The 18960-nt window shown below is 40.7% G+C and overlaps 1 protein-coding gene across 8 annotated transcripts in view; it reads right to left on the bottom strand.

Annotated features, from left to right (window-relative positions):
• Positions 1-13529: 13529 nt before the first annotated feature.
• Positions 13530-18960, bottom strand: part of ADHFE1 (alcohol dehydrogenase iron containing 1) — a 30444-nt gene continuing 25013 nt past the window's right edge. For 7 of the 8 annotated variants that reach the window (XM_074354853.1, XM_010970645.3, XM_045507119.2 and 4 more), the window contains one exon: positions 13530-14911. In XM_074354853.1, the coding sequence (XP_074210954.1) occupies positions 14828-14911 (84 nt within the window). In that variant the 3' untranslated portion in view covers positions 13530-14827. Of the gene's footprint in view, positions 14912-15781; positions 15964-18960 lie in introns of all 8 variants that reach the window. The other variant, XR_006720355.2, reaches the window with a different exon arrangement.

Here is an 18960-nt window from a genome sequence, read left to right as displayed (position 1 = left end):
TTATAAGCTACCCAGTTTGTGGTATGTAGCAGCCCGCATGGACTAAGACACCAGGATAAATAAGTAAAATATACAATGTAGTGAATAGTCAAAAGGTAAAAAAGGAGAAAAAAATATAGTGAAGGAGGAGGATTTGAAAAGTTAGGGTAGAGATGTGAAATTTTAAATGGGGTGGCCAGAGAAGATCTCATCAAAAAGGTGATCTTGAGTAAAGCTTGAGGGACATGAGGAAGTTAGGCTACAAATAACTGGAGGAAGAACATCTCAGGCAAGGGAATAGCAAGTACAAATACCCTGAGGCAGGAGTTTGTCTACTTGTTTGCAGGACATTCTGGAGTCACTTGAATAGAGTGAACAAAGGAGGGTACTAGGAGATAAGGTCCAAGAGGTAGCAGGAGGCTACTTCGTGAAAGGCCTTACAGATGGGTACCATATAGTTTGTAATCCAAACTAGGTACTTAAAATTTTTTTTATTGATGTATAGTTGATTTGCAATGTTGTGTTAGTTTCTGGTGTTCATCATAGTGATTCAGTTATGTATATATACACACAACCACATATATATAGTTCATATTCTTTTTCATTATAGGATATTTTAGGATATTGAATGTAGTTCCCTGTGCTATACAGTAGGACCTTGGTGTTTATCTATTTTATGTATACTAGTTTGTATCTGCCAATCCCAAACTCCTAATTTATACCTCCCCCATTCCCTTTCTCCTTTGGGAACCATAAGTCTTTTTTTCCCCATAGATATGGGAATCTCTTTCTCTTTTGTAAATAAGTTCATTTGTATCATTTTTTAGATTCCACGTATAAGTGATATTGTACAATATTTGGCTTTGTCTGACTTACTTCACTTAGCGTGATAATCTCTAGATCCATCTATGTTGCTGCAAATGGCATTATTTCATTCTTTAATGCAAACTAGGCTACTTTTAAGACTGAAAGCAATTGCTGTTAAAATTAGGCCAGGACATTAAATATAAACTGGGATTGTCCTAAACACGCTGGATCATAGCAAGGATTTAGCCTTTACTCTGCATAGGACAAGAAGTCCCTAGTGGGCTTCAGGCACGCTGTCCCATGACCTGACTGGAGACCTTCATTCTGGTTATGCTGTGAGAAAGGCTGAAGGATGGCAAGGACAGAAGCAGGGAGAAGAGTTGGGAGCCACTGCAGTACCTTGGGGGAGAGATGATGGGGGCTTGGATCAGGGTGATGGTGGAAGGTGTGGTGAGAACTGGTCAAATTCTGGGTATAATTTAAGGTAAAACCAGTCTGATTTCTGACCAGTAGGCTGTGGGTGTGAGAGAAAGAGAGGCGTGAAGGATGGCACCAGGGGAAGAGTGAAAGAGGAAGAGATTTTGGGGGGAGGTCATGTTGTGGGTCAAGTTTCCAGGAAGCCGACCCAGATAAAATTTGCATGCAGGAAGTTTGCTGGTCAGTGCTCGTAGGATTGACACCTGGGGTGGGAGTGAAGGAAGTGAGAAGGGGCAGAGGAAATTGCTGAGCTGCCGTGTAGACCCCACAGGGAACTCAGCCAACCCCATGAAGGAACTCTGAAGCTGGGCAGAGTTATCCACACCAGGGCAAGGTGGTTGGTCTGGCTTCCTGACTGACTTCCTACTCAATTGGCACTGGATGGAGGCCACCCTGGGAAGGGATGTGACCTTGGGGAAGGCGATCCTCCTTAGTGGAGGACAAGCTCTGGGGGGAACTTGGCTGTGAGCTGTCAGTCACCAACACTCAGCAGCTGGAGGAGGAGAGCCTTGGTCCTGGAGAATCAGGGTGGCGATTCTAGCATGCACTATGGATCAGGAACTAAGTTTTGGCCCTATGAAGTTTGATATTCAAGGGAAGATGTTAAGTGACTCTTGTTCCCTTTCTGCTGACACCAGGGTCCTGAACAGTCTCTCAATTCCTTCAAGGTTCCTCTCAACCCACACTCTTCACCCAGCTCACAAGGAACCACTAGAGCAGCATCACCCCCCAGAAATGTAATGCTAGCCCCATATCTAATTAAAAATGTTGTTGTAGTCACATCTATAAAGTTCAGAGACAAGTGAAATTAATGATATATTTTATTTAACCTAATAGATCTAAAATATTATATTTTAATATACAATGAATATAAAAATCATAATGAGATATCTGAGTTTTAAAGATGGTAAGTCTTCAAAATCTGGTGTTTTACAATTACAGCATATTTCAGTTTGGACTAGTCACATTTTAAGGACTCAATAGCCACATGTGGCTAGTGGCCACCATATTGGACTGCATGGTTCTCCAACCTGCCCAATCCCTTCATTGGCTCTTGGACTTTGCACTTGACATTCTCAATTTCAGTATCTCTTCTACTAGAAGATTCCCAGGGCAGGTCACAGGGCCTGAACTCCATTGCAGCACTACACGGAGTAGTGGTTGCTCATTTGTCTGCCAGGCCCTAAAAAGCCATGTGCCCTGTTCAGTATGGTTACCCCAGTGCCCAGCATAGTATTGGGCACCGAGTAGGTATTCAGTGATTTTATCTTGAGTAAACTGGAGCAACATTCTATTTGTGTATAATTTGGGGCTGGAGAGGCTGATAGGTCCCCTTCCCGCCTTCTAACAGCATCAGGATTAATGGAGACACACCGAGAGCTTCCTCTGGGGAATCCAGCAGAGCTGGGGCATTAAGAGGATTTACTTAACAGAAGTGAACTGAACAGGTCCTTTGCACAAGGTGCTGTCACTTTCCTTTGGTTGTTTCCCTTCCCATTGTTCTTTCGTTTTCCATTTCTTTGACAATTGCCCCCAAATTAGAGCACCTAAGACAGAACATCCATGAAAAGAGGCCACAAAACGCAGAAGTGAGGGCGACAGCAGGTAACTCACTGCAGTGGAAAATAAAAAGGGAGAGGGTGGGGGAACTATTTAGCTTTCCCCAGCACAGTGGGCTCCCCGCCTTAGTTAGGGATTGGGCTGTGGGAGGTGTGGGCTCCTGGAACACCACCGTAGGTGTTGCCTGATCTTCTCCCTGTGAGATGTGCAGCTTTCCTGTTTGGTGGTGATCGCTGATTTGCTTTGTTAAATGCTTGAACTGTTGTGTCAGCATAATTTAAAATTTTTTCTTTAAGAAAAGATTAATTAGGCAAAAATTCTTATGCTAAACAAAGGAAGCTTCCATTTTCCAGTGATCTTCAAGTGTTTTTTTAACTTTACCATTTGAATAATTTAACATTTAGCGTTATGAATAATTTTAAACAAATATAAAAGTGAAGAGTGTAATATAATGAACCTCCAGGTTCCCATCACTCAGCTTTACCAATGATCGATTCATGGCCAATCTTTTGTCACCTCTACTACCCACACCCCCCCAACCCATTTTACTTTGAAACCCATTCCAAATATCATATATTTCAACTGCAGATATTTGAGTGTGCATCTGAAAGTTATTGTGTTTTTTAACTTAGGAAAATTATTTTTAGCTTCCCCTCCTACCTCTGGTCTCTTGGTGAGATCAGAATTGCAAATCAGTTATCTAGGCTCAACGTTATGGTAAATTCTTAGGTATTTAAATGGGTGGCGAGTTAATAACAAGAGCAATCAGAGTTGCTATTAGCTCTTGATTTATGAAGCCACATGTTCAGCCTGTGTGACGGATGCCATTAACATCAGGCGTGGCCGGCTCCCTCGTCTGTCTCTGCCCAGCGCTCTCTGGTCCTGAACGCACTCAACAGATGGGGAATTTCATGGGCGCAAATGGAATTGTTTATCCTTTCATTGTTCCCGTGTCAGCAATCAAACTAAATCCATTACCCACCAATAAAAAGATCAGCCGGCTGCCAGTTCAGCCGTGGAAGGAGCTGAAGCTATGTTGAGATTTAGAGTTTTAGAGGGGATCAAAAAGTAATAAGAAGCTACATAAAAATTAAGACCTGAGAGAAGAGTTTGAGTCTCTTATTCTAAAGATGAAGGTTTTAAGGGATTTAAAAGGCCTAGTAACTCAATCTTTTCTTTGACATAAAACATACTCTAGAGACACCTGATTATAAATACTGCATCACTTTTATTGTGTGTTGATGGCTTTATTATTTCATTAAAAAAATCAAAAGCACTCAGATTGGGCTTTGAAGAAGAAAGAAATGTCAGATTCATAATGGAAAATCTGCTAAGATGTTAATGGTGTTACTCCCGGCAGGAAGATTTTCTTTTGTGTGGCTAAATAGCTGTTTGTTCTTTATAAAGTTGTTCCTCATTGGCTCAGCTGGGGGTGGTTCTCTGAGCATTTATCTGTAAGAGGAGGACCCTAAGTTCTGTGGACCCCACAAGCCGCTCTCCCAACATTTTCAATGGATCAGGACTTTTAAAAATGGGTCCTAGAACACTTTTTGCTTTTTTACCGGGTTGTTTTTATATCAGAATACGTTGCACAAAAGATTTTAGTTCCAGCACTCATTGGTTACAGCTGAGGATCTGCGGCTCACGAGCTTTGCATTAATTCACTTGAAAAGTTTGAGAATTTGGCCAATGAGAAATCAGATTCTGTGAGTAAGAAAAAATCAGACTGGTTGTTTCTCTCCATTCTACTAGGCAAATACTTACTAGAAATTTCCTGCTGTACATGCACACTATTTTCTAGGTGATAAGGATCTAGAGATCATTAAAACAAGATTTTTACCCTGTGTTACCAGATTAGAGGGGGAGAGGGACAAGAAAATAAATGATTGCACACAGAATAAGACATTACTACAGCTAATGTCACAGTGAATACGGAAAACTGAATGCTTTCTCCCTAAGATCAGGAACAAGGTGAGGCTGGCTGCTCTCAGCACTCTTATTTAACATAGTACTGGAAGTACTGGAAGCAATGCAATAAGGCAAGAAAATGAAATAAAAGGCATACATATTGGTAATGAAGAAGTAAAACTGTCCCTATTTGCAGATGACATAATTATCTACGTAGAAAATCCCAAGGAATCTACAAAAAACCTTATGGGATGAATAAGTCAATTCAGCAAGGTTGCAATATACTAGATAAACGTGCAAAAATCAATCAATCACATTTCTGTATAGTACCAATACACATGCAGAAACAGAAATTAAAAACATAATACCGTGGGAGTAGGGTATAGGTCAGTGGTAGAGTGTGTGCTTAACATGCACGAGGTCCTGGTTTCAATCCCCAGTACCTCTGTTAAAAAACAAATAAATAAATAAACCTAATTACTGCCCCTCCCCAACCAAATCCTATAATAGCATTACAGCTGCTTCAGAGAAAATGAAATCCTTAGGTATACATGTAACAACACTTTTTCAGGATGTGTGTCCTGAAAATTACAAATGCTGATGAAAGAATTCAAATGAGATTTAAGTAGAAGGAGACACATACTATGTTTGTGGATTGGAAACTCAATGTACTAACGATGTCAATTCTCCCTAAATTATCAGTGAGTTTAATACAATTTCTATCAAATCCCAGCAAGACATTTTTGTTGATATAAACAAGTTTACTATGAAATTTATATTGAAAGGTGAAGGACCTAGAACAGCTACAATGAATTTGAAAAAGAAGGATAAAATCGGAGGAATCATTCTATCTAATGTTAAGACCTACTATATAGCTGTAATAATCAAAACAGTGTGGTATTGGTGGAGAGAGAGATCTATAGATCAATGGAACAGGATAGAGAAACCAGAAGTAGATCCACACAAATATGCCCAAATTATTTTCTACAAAGGTGAAAAAAATCCAGTGGAGGAAAGATTGTTGTTTCAATAAATGGTGCTGGAACAAGTGGACAGGCATAGGGGAAAAAAAAAGAACCTCAACCTGACTCATGCTTTATATAAAAATTAACTCAAAATGGATTACAGACTTAAATATAAAACTAAAACTTTTAGGGAAAAAGGATAAAATCGTAGAGGTCTATGGCTAATCAGAGTTCTTAGACTTTACACAAAAAGCATGACACAAAAAAAGGAAAAAGTGGTAAGTTGGACCTTAATTAAGTTCAAAACTTTTGCTCTGTGAAAGACCCTGTAAGAAGATGAAAGGCCATCCACAGACAGGGAGAAAATACTTGCAAACCACATATCTGACCAGGACTTATATCTAGAATATATAAAGAATTTTCAAAACCCAACAGTAAAAAAAATAAACAACCCAATTGGAAAACAGGCAAAAGGCACGAACAGACATTTCACCAAAGAGGATATACAGATGGCAAATCAGTGCAAGAAAAGATGTTCAACATCGTTAGCCATTAGAGAAATGCAAATTAAAATCACAATGAGAGCTCACTACACACTCACCAGAATGGCTACAATAAAAAATAATGGTAACCCCAAATGATGATGAGAATGTGGAGAAACTCCACATTTCTGATGGGAATGTAAAATGGTGCAGTGCCGCGCCCCCCCTCCTCCCTTCACTGGTGAAACAGTTTGTCAGTTTTTAACATAACTGAACAAGTCAAATCACATGGCACTCCTGGACACTTATTCCAGAAAAATGAAAACTTGTGTTTACACAGAAACCTGTATACAATCATTCGTAGCAGCTTGCTTCCTAATAGCCCAAGACTGGAATCAACCAAAAACTGGAATCAACTCAGCCCTTCCATGAGTGGTTAAACAAACTATGGCCCATCCACACTGGGGAATCCTGCTTAGTCATAAAAAGGATCTACTGGTACACGCAACAACCTAGATGAACCTCCAGAGAATTTTGTGGAGTGGGAAAAAAGCCCACCTCAAAGTTTCCTAGCTTAAATTGTACACAATTATAGATATGGGGGGATAGATCAGTCCTCGGGGACTGGGGAGGGAAGGAAGTGGCTATGGCTCAAAAAAGGTAGCTCAGGGCATCCTCGTGTTGGAAATGCTTGTATCTGGACTATGATGGTGGTCACATAATCTGCACGTGTGGTAACATTCCGTGGAACCAAGCACCCACCCACACACACATAAGTGCATGTAAAAATGGTGAAATCTGAGTAAGGTGAATGGATTGTATCCTCATCAGTTTCCTGGTTGTGCTATTACACTGTAGTTGTTCAAGACATTACTACGAGAGGTAACTGGGTGAAGGGTATACAGGATCTCTGTGTCATTTCTTTCAACTGCATGTGAATCTATGAAGATGGCAAAATAAAAATTTAAAAGATTCAGAGAAAGAAAGAAATATTAGCTTCTGTATAAATATCTTTTTCATTATTCTGTAATTGTTATCAGTCACTACTTAATCTAACTTCTTATCTGAGTGACTGATCTCCAACACAGATCTGTCTCTGGCACCCCAGCCCGTCCCTCATGGGTTTTTTTTTTAGCACCTTACTGGCTATATTCCAAGTTCCACCTGACACCTGGCTCACCCCGTGTTGGTTTCTCCAGTCTCAACTTACCACCTCTTGACTTGCTTGTGATGCTCCAGCAATACCAAACTATTGAAAACTCTTTGCACACACCAGGTTTTTACTCTGTGTGTTTATGCTGTTCATTCCTCCTGGGATATCTTCCCAGCTTCCTGCCTCCCATCTAACTCTGCTTTCCTTCAGAGTTCAGCACAGGAGTCATCTCCTTCATGAACCTTCCCTGACTTGGTTTTTATCACTATGCTTACTACATTGTTTTAAAATGATAACTTAACACCCTTTAACTTGGACCTGGTCTTGGTTTGGTGTTGCAACATAGCAACACCATCACAGGAGAAGTCTGACATGCAGAAATAATTTTAAAACAATTTGTGTCCTTATCACCATCTCCTAAGAAGCTCCAAAGGGAGTTCTGTTCATAACACAGAGCCAAGCTTGAAAAACCAAACCAAATTCTCTTCCCCGTTTATCTTCCAATGCCCTGAGTGTCAGCCGCCCTTAGTCCCTCTCTCTCCTAACCTCCCCCAAGACTCTCTATGGCTTGGGGCTTTGCTAGCAAATCCTTGTTGTTAGGGTTACCGTAACAAAACACCACAGACTGGGGGGGCTTAAACAACAGGAAGTTTTTTCCTCATAGCTTTGGAGGCTGGAAGTCCAAGATCAAGGCATTGGCAGATTTGGTTTCTGCTGAGGCCGCTCTCCTTGGCCTGCAGATGGTACCTTCTCGCCGTGTCCTCACGTGGCCTTTCCTCTGTGTTGCCTGCATCTCTGGTGTTTCTTTTGTGTCCAACTTTCCTCCTCTTATAAGGACACCGGTCAGATTGGTAGCCGTGTACCTCTTTACAGGCCCTATCTCCAAATACAGTCACACGTGAGGTACTGGGGGCTGGGGCTTCAGCACATGATTTTGGGGAAACACATTTCTGTCCATCATGCTGGGTATCTAGTTTCCACCCAGACTAAACTAGGGGTCCAAGTTAGCAAAGACAAAATTCCTTGTATGGCCAGGATCGGGGAGAGGCTGCGAGTGCTCACCCACTCACGGCATTTCTGCTCTCGTGTAGCGTTCTGTGTCTGAGCCCGCTGAGTGGGGAGGCTGGGTCTCATTTATGCAGTGGCTCCCATCTCAGTGCATGGGCCAAGCAGGCATTCAGGGAGCATCTGAGCACTGCTCCATTTCCCTCCCTCCACAAACTTAAGGGATATCCTTTTTTTTCTGTCTGTGAGTCTGTCTTTATTTTATAAATAGGTTCATTTGTGTCCTTTTTTTTTATAGATTCCTCATAAAAGTGATATGATATTTGTCTTTCTCTGTCTGGCTTACTTCACTTAGTATGATAATCTCTAGGTCCATCTATATTGCTGCAAATGGCAATATTTCATTCTTTTTATGGCTGAGTAGTATTCCATTGTGTATACATACCACAACTTCTTTATCCAGTCATCTGTTCATGGACATTTAAGTTGCTTCCCGGTCTTGGCTCTTGTAAATAGTGCTGCTGTGAGTACTGGGGTGCATGTATCTTTTTGAACTGGAGTTTTCTCCAGATATATGCCCAGGAGTGGGATTGCTGGATCACATAGTAAGTCTATTTTTATTTTTTTGAGGACTCTCCATACTGTTTCCCATAGTGGCTGCACCAAACTACATTCCCACTGACAGTGTAGGAGGGTGCCCTTTTCTCCACACCCTCTCCAGCATTTATCACTTGTGGACTTTTGAATGATGGCCATTCTGACTGGTGTGAAGTGATACCTCACTGCAGTTCTGATTTGCATTTCTCTGGTAATCAGCGATATTGAGCTCTGTTACTTCTTAACACCCATCTGTGTGGCCACCAGTACAGCCAGCTTGACCTCCCTCTGATGTGTCAAAGGCTTACAGTAGCTTCTTTGTCTCTTCTCTTTTTTCCCTTTTTAATGAAATACAGTCCTCTGTTCCACAAATACTTATGGCATCCCTACTGTGTTCAAGGTGCTGTGTTGTACACAAGTGTATGTAGTATTTAAATGTGACTCAGGGAAGTCTCTGACAACAGAAGGCATTTGACAGGCAGTAAACTTGGTGGCTGGGAATGCAGGGTCAGCAGAACCTTGGGATTGAGAGCTGGCCCTGCCACTTATCAAGCTATGTGAAGTTGGGCTTTTTCTTTTTTTTTTTTTCCAACCTGAGTCTTAATTTCCTCATTTGTGCAAAAATGATCATAGCAGTGCCTCTCTTAGTAGGTAGTTCCTTGATAAAGAGCCTGGCACAGGCTAAGGGCTCAATAAATTACTCAATAAATAAAGTATTATTATTATCTTTAGTTTATTATTGTTGCCAGCTGTGGAAGATGCCTGAGCAAATAGGCCACTATTTCATAAGTGTTGATATTTTTGTTTATAAAGTGTTAATAGTTTGGTTAAAAAAATACAGTTAAATCATCACATTTTTGTAATCAGCCCCCCCCCCCCAAAACCAAAAAAACCCATCTCTGCCTGCAAAACCCAGTTCTTCTCCTCCCAAATCCATGTTCCCCTTCCTCCTCCTTTGGGAACCTACTTCGTCAAGGTACTGAGCTATGTGCTGAGTATACAGCAGTTAAATGAGACGTGAAAAATGAAAGGAAAGTAGCCTGTCCTCACTCAGGTGTTCACTCAGCCTGCTGGTACTATTTTGACATCTCCTCGTTTATGTGCAGGTTGCTTTACACACAATCTTTCCTCTCACGCCGTGTTTGGTACAAAGCTCACACTGGTCCCCAGTAATGTTGCCAAAGACATCACGGGACCAATGCGCACACCTGCAAAGCAGAGGAGGAGCACCGTAGACCCTTGGAAGGAGTGCTGGTAGGTGGTTCCTTGCTGTCGCTTACCTCCCTCCCTGTGCCGCAGTCTTTTCACTCCTAGGCCCAGATGACTCTGGAACAGCATTATAGAAAAGGACATTTATATGTTGGTCTCTTGGTTTTTTGTCTTGGCCCGCAAAACTGAGGCCCATGAATGTAAAAACACAGGCCCATAGGCTTAGAAGGGGAAAAAAAAATGTAAGTGACCAAAAAGTAGCCTTGGTGATTTACACCTTCACTTAAGGGGTTATAATACAACACTAAAGTAAGTTTCATAATTTTGAGAACTTTAATCTGTCCATGTGAACTGTTAAGATATACTGACATAAAAGAAAAACCGCAGTTGATTTTTGCAAGTCTATACAAATAGTCTAGTGTGATCCAACCATGTGAAGTTTGTTTCATTTCTTGTTCTGTACTAGTATTTATTTTGAAGAGAACTAAGATTGAAGGAAAGTGGAATCAATATTGAAAACAATAGTGAGGTATATATAATCTGACAGTAAGAGCCAGGAGCCAAGAAAAGGTCCATACGTTAATGTAAAAATTCCATTTGGGGGTTAATTAACCTCAGGGGTTAATTTAGAATATGAGAAAGGACAGACGCATTATTCATTTCTTCATTGCTATGGTGTTGGCAGGAGTAAAAATTTGAAAGCAGTTTTGATGCCCTATAATAAGTTATTAAATTTCTATTTAATAAACTATTGTGTAACCTTTTAAAATAATGGTTATGAAGATTATGTGGCAACATAGAAAATACTTAAAATGTCATGCCTCAAGGGAAAAGAGCTGAAGATTTCACCACCCAAAGGAAAAAGATGAAAAGGAAATACAGCAAATGATAACATCTGTGTTTGGGTAATGGCATGATGATAATTTTTTTCCCTTTTCTCTCATGATTATTTTAATCAGTTTCCAATTTTATAAGTTAGAAAACCAATTAAAAGCTCTCAAATAAAAAAGCCAGTATTTAAAGCCGGAAAGAATGAAATGGAGTTACTTTAAAGTTAGCTGTCCTGCACACAGTTTCATTGAGGGATTTCAGAAGGAACAACATTACAAACAGTTATTGCAGTTTGTGGGGTGGGATGGGGTGGGGTACCCATTTATTCTGAGAGTTGTTGGGTGACTGGGAAGACAGTGGAATAATAGCGTGAGAAACTAGACCCTCCCACCCCCAGCTGTCAGTAATTCCACCTAGGACTTCAGGAACCAATTGCTGCCCGTTCAAAGCGTGGCTTGCCCCTGGAGACTGCCTTCCACGGGCCATTGTGACGGTGATGGTGGCGTGTGGCCTGGCCTCCTCACTAGCTCCCGGAGGACCAGGCATTGAACGGAGGAGCCCGGGCAGCTGTCTCGACTTGGGGTTGCTGGTCATCAGAGACACGGCCGCTTGTGTTGTGTTGACCTGGAGGTGAACAGTCCCCTTTCTCGTTCCCACTCCCCGGAGGCAACAGTCCCTCATTAGGGTACAGTTTCTAATCCAAACAACCATTAATCTTTCTCAGGGTTAAAAGGCCAGGAAAGCAATTTTTTGCACTCCCTATTTGGATACTGTACTTGTCTCTATTTTATAAGAGCAGACTTGCCTCACTGACCACTAGAAAACACCCCACGGCTGTGTCCACAGCTATGCAAACAATGCCAAGCCCAGTACAGTGCTCCCTGTGCACCGGGGACACAGGAGTGCAGCTACTCATTGTGGCAACTGACAAAAACCTGAGAAATGTGGCCGGCTTGAAACCAATTTTGTATCAAGAAATAAAGTAGGGATGATGTATATGAAGTGAAAATGTCACCACATATGATCATTTTATGAGAGTGATATTATACAAACTTTTGAATACTATTCTTCTAATTTTTGTTTCCTTAGCAAGTAAATTAATCCATATAAATGCAGCTATGACCCCCCTAAGAACTTTTTGATCTTTTAAGGAAATGAATAGATAAATAGAATTTGACTTAGGAAAAATGCACTCAGTGAATCATGAGTGTTTGGTTTACAGAAATGGGCATAATCTCCTATGTCACACTCTTTTAATAGCTGGTAAATCAAGGAATACATCTTTTCCATATTCTTAAATTGTAGGGACCAAAATGAAGAATATTAGGATAAGGAACACGGAGGCTTCCTAAATCTGTTTCTTCATGCCTGACCTTTAAATCCTTCCTCTACAGAGTCATCATCAGTATGAATACCAAACACTCCTGGTGAGTCACACTGAGACAGCTGGTTACTGGTAGAAATGGCATCGAACATTTAAGAGAGACAGAGAATGCATTTTCATATCTCAAATTATTTTACATTGAATTTCCTAAACTCAAAACCTCCCACTAAGGACAAGGTAGCACATAAAATCTAGTCGTAGTATTTTCAAGCTAGAAGAGGCCTTGACTGAATAAAATAAGACTTAGTCAGACCAAGGGACTGGAGTGGAGCCCAGGGCCCTGGACTTCTAGTCTTTTTTTTTTTTTTTTTTTTTTTTTTTGTCAGAGAAGGTAATTAGGTTTACTTCTTTCTCTATTTTTAGAGGAGTACTGGGGACAGGACAACATACATGCTAAGCATGCACTCTACACTTGAGCTGTACCCTCCCCACCTCCTGGACGTCTGCTCTTCTGTTGTCCTAAGGGTGCCACGTCATCGTGCAGAACATATTATAAGATGTCTAGAATTTACCTGAACTTTCTTTGGGGAGGGGGTGGGGGACATATGTTTTTGCTGTGCCAAATGTATTTTTGAAACCTTCACTAACAACTTTTACTTAAGTTTCCCGAAGGATCTCAGATGGGCAGAGGGTTTAGCTGTTCTCTGCCTTTTTCACAAAGCTTCTTTCTCAGATTCTCCTAAAAAGCTGGAGGGAATTTTAGCTAGATATAGCCTGCGAGGTATGGCTGAAATTCTTTTGGAACTGTCTCGTGCTTGCCTTTTTGGGCACTTGGCATAAAAAATTTGAACGTTCTGTAGGAACTAAAACTATACCTTCATGATACCGTTTCTAAGTAAAAAAAAAAAAAAGTACATATATAATTATCTATATATGCATACAAAGTTACTGGGAGAACATATATTTTAAAATTTGGTTATTTTTTTTAACAGTGGCTATCTTTGGATGGTATAATATGAACAAATATTTTCTTGTGTTTCTCTTTGTATTATAGTTTTTGGTACTGAACATATTTTATGTTTGTAATAGGAAACTCCAAATAAACAATATTTAAATGTTATTTTTTAAATCCCAAGGGAATGAAGATGTTTCTAGAGATAAAGTGGGCCTGGGAGGGCTGAATGGCATGGTAATGCCCTACTCATCTATTAAAAAAAAAAACAACCACCCTGTTGTAATTACATACTTATTTGATTGACACTTTAATCCAATTTAAAATACGAATAAATATGCAAGTACACTGAGATCCAGACTGCCAAAGCTCGAGCAGGCAAACCCCAGTGTGGTCACCATTGTGAGGAAAACTCAGCCGTGGACAGTTTCTGTAGACGGGACATGACTGGAGGCAGACGATCAGGCTACTCAGGCTTGACTTGCGTCCTGATGTCTGTAAACCACAACGTGGCCTGGTTTTGAATTCATTTATTCTGAGCACCAGAACCATTTTCCAAAGAGGGAATTACCATGTAGGATATTCGTGTTTTTCTCAGAAGAACAATTTATTCACCAGAGGGTCCACCTGTAATATTCCAGCCCTTCGGATTTGTTTTTGCCTTTTTAATATTAGTTACTAGTATTTTTATAAAATAATATGAATCTGCCCTAAAACAGCAAAGTGATACCTTTCTTTTCTCTTCCCCTTTTAAAAATTAGAAAATATGTGCTTATTGTAACAAATCTAAACAATGCAGATGTTTGTAAAATAAAAAGTGAAAGTATATAATATAAAGTGAACATTTTCTTTTAATTATCTAGCCTCCAAATTCCATTTCTTCAGTGATAACTTTTAATATTTTGATGTGTAACCTTTCTATGTAGATATTGACATATCTTTATATATAATTTGAAAAGTAAAAATGAGACTACTAATATATAACTGTCCCACAACTTACTTTTTCCCTACTTAGCAGTTTATCATGGACGTATTTCTAGTAGGTTTACTTCATTCTTATTAGTAGCTCAATAGAACTCCATTATTTAATACACCATGATTTACTTATCTATATACTATTAATGAATACTTAAATTCTTTCAAATTTTACATTATTAGAAAATGTGCTGCCAGAAATGTCCTTGCCATATTTCTTTACACACTTGTGCCAGTATTCATGTAGGATAAATTTCTAGACAAAGGATTGATTATTGGACATAGGATAGATGCATTAACAGTTTTGATGGATACTGAGTTTTTGCTCTTTTGATACATGGACCAGGGGCAGTCCGCAGGTTTGGGGCAGGTTCTGTGAAGTTGAGCTGGGGGTCCCACATACTGGACATTTGTCCAGCCCATTTTATGGAAGTAGCTGGACTTGGAGCATCAAGGAATCTTCTGCAGGATAAATTTACATCTCATTCAAATTAGTAACAGGTTAAGTTATATGTGGACATGAAAAGACACAGTTCTTGCCAGATCAGCTTCTGTTTTCAGAACTACGATGGCCAATGGTAATTCTTTCCATGAAAATGAAAATTAGTACAGTTTCATTGACGCTTCAAACAGAACAGACAGATCTTCTTCTGACTGAGGGCGTGGTGCAAGCTTGGTGACCCTTTCCTGAAACAGTAAACAAAGAGAGTTACCCAGGGCTATCAAGAGACAGTTCGTAAAAGCAACTAGGTGTGTAAATGAACTTGGTCATTAGAAACAGTGACTAGATAATAGTCATATTTTCAAAAATCCTGTTTCTTGTTTGCTTCGTACCAAGCTGATCCTCAGCTCAGAAGTTTATCAAGTGATGCCTCTTTCCCGCAAAGTTTTCAAAAGGCATTACTCTTGCCTTAGGTCCTGAGAACAGCCTTCTGCTCAAATGTACAGAACCCAGCCAAGCTCGGGAAAGACACCTCCAGCAGTGACCAGCCCGTGTCGGTCAGCCACCTCTGCCAGATTCTCCGTGCGCGGAGAGCAGCGTGTGCTGCCAAGGAAAACATCTGGTCACCCTTGACTTCAAAGACTGTGTGTTTTGTAACTTGGATTTGAGGTATATTCAAAAAGACTTTCACTAGGACATTAGCTTTCAGGCTATGGGCCACAAGTGACTCTTTTTTTTTTTTTTTTTAATATTACCTAAGGTTTTATCTCTACCTTCCCAAAAGAATTCAGTGATTTCCTGAATTTCTCTGATGATTATTGAGTGGAGTCGGCAAAGACACCAGCACATCCTACTGCTGTCTACACTCCCGTCAGTGGCTCCTTAATCCCTCTGGGACAGAGGATTAAAAGATACGAAAATGTAGGCCCAAATTTCTAGGCCTAAATGAAATTAAAAAATGTGCCAGTGTTTTGGTCCCATTTTTGTAGGTTTCTTTGTTCTTTTTTTTTTATGACAAGCCCCTGTGTGCAAGCATTGTGGTAGAAGAGGGAAGCTCGGGGCAGAGCCGTGCTCAGCGCCCAAGAGTGCTTGACACGCAAGATGCAGGTGCTCACCAGTTATTGGCTGGATTAATAAAAATGATGGGAGGGAGATGCTGGCATCTCAAAATTCACACGTACAAGGTAGGACTCGGACTCCCGTTTTTCCTTCTCTCAGAAATGACACCCAGTCACTCAGGCAAAAACCTAGGAGTCATCCTTGGTTCCTCCTTGCCTTTCCTACAAGTGCAATCCACCTGCAAAATAAATCCCAAATCTGACCACTTCTCGCCTCCCGTTCCTCCACCACCCGTCTTCGTCACTGTCCACCCCTGCCCTACTTGAAAGGCCTCTTGGAGTTTTGTTTCCACTTTTGCTGCACTATCGCCCCCTAGAGGTCATTCTCCCCACGGCCGCCAGAGCGAGTCTTCCCCTTTACAAATGTGGTCCTCGGCTTAACACTCTCTGAAACCTGCCCACTGCAGTTAGAACAAAACCATGTCCTCTCGCCCCAGCTGGACCTGGCCCTGCTTCTCACCCAGCGCTGACTGTTCTCCCTCCGTTCATGTCAGTTACACCCACCGTCCCCAGTCCCAAGAAGATGCTCATCTTCACCCGGGCCTTCCCCCAAGCCTACAGTGCTGCTCCCAGCTCTTCCCGTGGTTGCTCCACCACCGATCAGAGGCCGCCTGTGACCACCCTCACTGGAGTGCCCGCCACACTGTCCCACGTGGAATCACTGTCTCATCACCCAGGTTTCCTCCATACCACTAATCACTGTCTGAAATAATTTCATTTGTACTGATTTATACATTGGATTAGCTGTCCATTGCCTATCTTCCTCAGCAGAATGTAAACTCCACAAGGGTGGGGAGGGACTTTATCTTCTTCACTGTATCCCAGACAATTCATGGTATAGTGTAAGACTTCAATAAGTATTTGTGGGGTAAAAGGAAGAATAAAAAGAAGGAAGGATGTATACAAAAATTAACTTTAAATGCACCTAAATGTAAAGAACTACATGTAAGAGCTAAAGCCTGAAAACTCTTAGAAGAAAATGGGAAAATATTCATGACTGCGGATTTGGCAATGATTTCTTGGATATGACACTAAAACACAGGCAACAAAAGAAAAAAACCAGATAAATTGGACATCATCACAAGTAAAAACTTTTATGCATCAAAGGACACTATCAAGAATCTATAAATAATTGCTACAACTAAATAACAAACAACCCAACCAATTCAACTCAAAAGTAGGTAAAGGACTTGAACAGATATTTCTTCAAAGAAGATATGTAAATAGCCAATAAGCACATGAAAAGATGCTCAATATCCTCAGTCATTAGGAAAATGCAAGTTAAAACCTCGAGTTACCACTTCACACCTATTACATCGACTGCCAAAAAAAAATGGAAAATAACAAATGTTGGTGAAGATGTGGAGAAACTGGGAGCCTTGTGCATCATTGATGGGAATGTATAAAACGGTGCAGCTACTGTGGAAAATAGTTTCACACTTCGTGAAAAAGTTAAACATAGACTTATTCTGTGATCCAGCAATTCTGTTCCCAGGAATATACCCAAATGAATTGAAAGCAGGGGCCAAAAAGAGATACTTGGACACCAGTGTTCATAACAGCACTATTCACAATAGCCAAAGGGTGGAAACAGCCCAGTGTCCATCTGCAGATGAAAGGATAAACAAAACGCAGCATACCCGCACGATGAAATGTTACTCAGCCATATTAAGAAATGAAATTCTGACACACTGAAGACACTGTGCTAAGTGAAGACATGATGGAGACACGAAGGGACAAACATTGCATGATTCCACTTATGTGAAGTACCTAGAATAGGCAAATTCATAGAGACAGAAAGTAGAATAGTGGTTACCAGAGGCTGGGAGAGGGGAGAAGAGGGACTTAATGTTTTCCATTTAGCAGCAGAGCAGAGCGTCCGTTTGGGATGATTAAAAAGTTCTGAGAAGGGATAAATTAGGAGCTTGGGATTAACATATACACATTATTATATAGAAAATAGATAAATGACAAGGACCTACTGTACAGCACAGGAACTATATTCAATATCTTGTAATAACCTATCATGAAAAAGAATCTGAAAAAGAATATATATATATACGTATATATATAAATAACTGAATCATTTTGCTGTACACCAGAAACTAACACAACATTATAAATCAACTATCCTTCAATAAAAATAGATAAATTAGAAGAAAGTTCTGGACATGGATAGTAGTGATGGTTGCACAACATTGTAAATGTACTTAATGGCACTGAATTGGACATTTAAAAATGATTAAAATAGTGAATTTTATGTCAGGTATGTTTTACCATAATTAAAAAAAAAAGAATGGATGGACAGATGGGAGAAGGACGGGGGGCAATGCTAAAGAGTATGGTTGAAGCCAAGGTAAAATTTCATGTCCCAGCGCATCTTTTAGAGACCCTAAAGAATTCTGAAAATCCACCGCAAGGCAGAGACATGTTCGTGGTGACTTATGTCTGTATATGTCTGCGGCAGAGACCGGAACTGAAGTTCGGTTTTGCCATGGTCCAAGATTGCCACTTTATTCTGTTCACAGCGGGAGAGAGTCTTATCTGATGAGCTCAGAGGCCCTTAAAACAACCCTGCTCGTCTTTGGGGAAGTAGTTCAGAACTCTCAGCTCAGGCCAAGCTGAGAGATTCTCTTTCACGTTTCTAACCCCCAACGATGGGTTAAATGGGGGCAGCGACATAAAGTTTGTGTTGTATCCTGGCAAATACCAGCTATGCCATATGAAAGCTACCGACTCAGAACTGAGATGTGTTCCAAAACGTGCTATTTATAGACACATGAGACTGAAGGACAGCTGATTAACATGGGCACTGAAATAAATTCAGACTACTACTTTGAGCACATTCATAAAACAACATTTCAGCTGGCCTGTCTGCCAGGGGGTGGAAGTGCTCATTTTGGTAGACAGCTCTCCTCGGTAATGAAATGTTTTGATTTGAAATGTAAATGTTTCTTTCCAGAGGTTTCAGAAGTCCAGCTTGGAAGATTAATTTATTCTCGCCTGCTCCCTCTGCAGCCTGGCCACGGCAGTTGGAAGCCCCTGTACACAGGGCTGCTATTCGCCGCCACCAGTTTGGGCTGTGCTGTTTGGTGGAGAATACTGGCTCGGTTGTTCGTTCCAGAGGAAGCCGATCCCTCCTTGCTGAACATAAAAGAAGCTTTATCAAATGTCGA

The sequence above is a fragment of the Camelus bactrianus genome, chromosome 29, assembly GCF_048773025.1.
Source record: "Camelus bactrianus isolate YW-2024 breed Bactrian camel chromosome 29, ASM4877302v1, whole genome shotgun sequence".
NCBI lineage: Eukaryota > Metazoa > Chordata > Mammalia > Artiodactyla > Camelidae > Camelus > Camelus bactrianus.
Note: the sequence above shows the minus strand (reverse complement) of the source record. Positions and strands in the feature narration are given on the sequence as shown.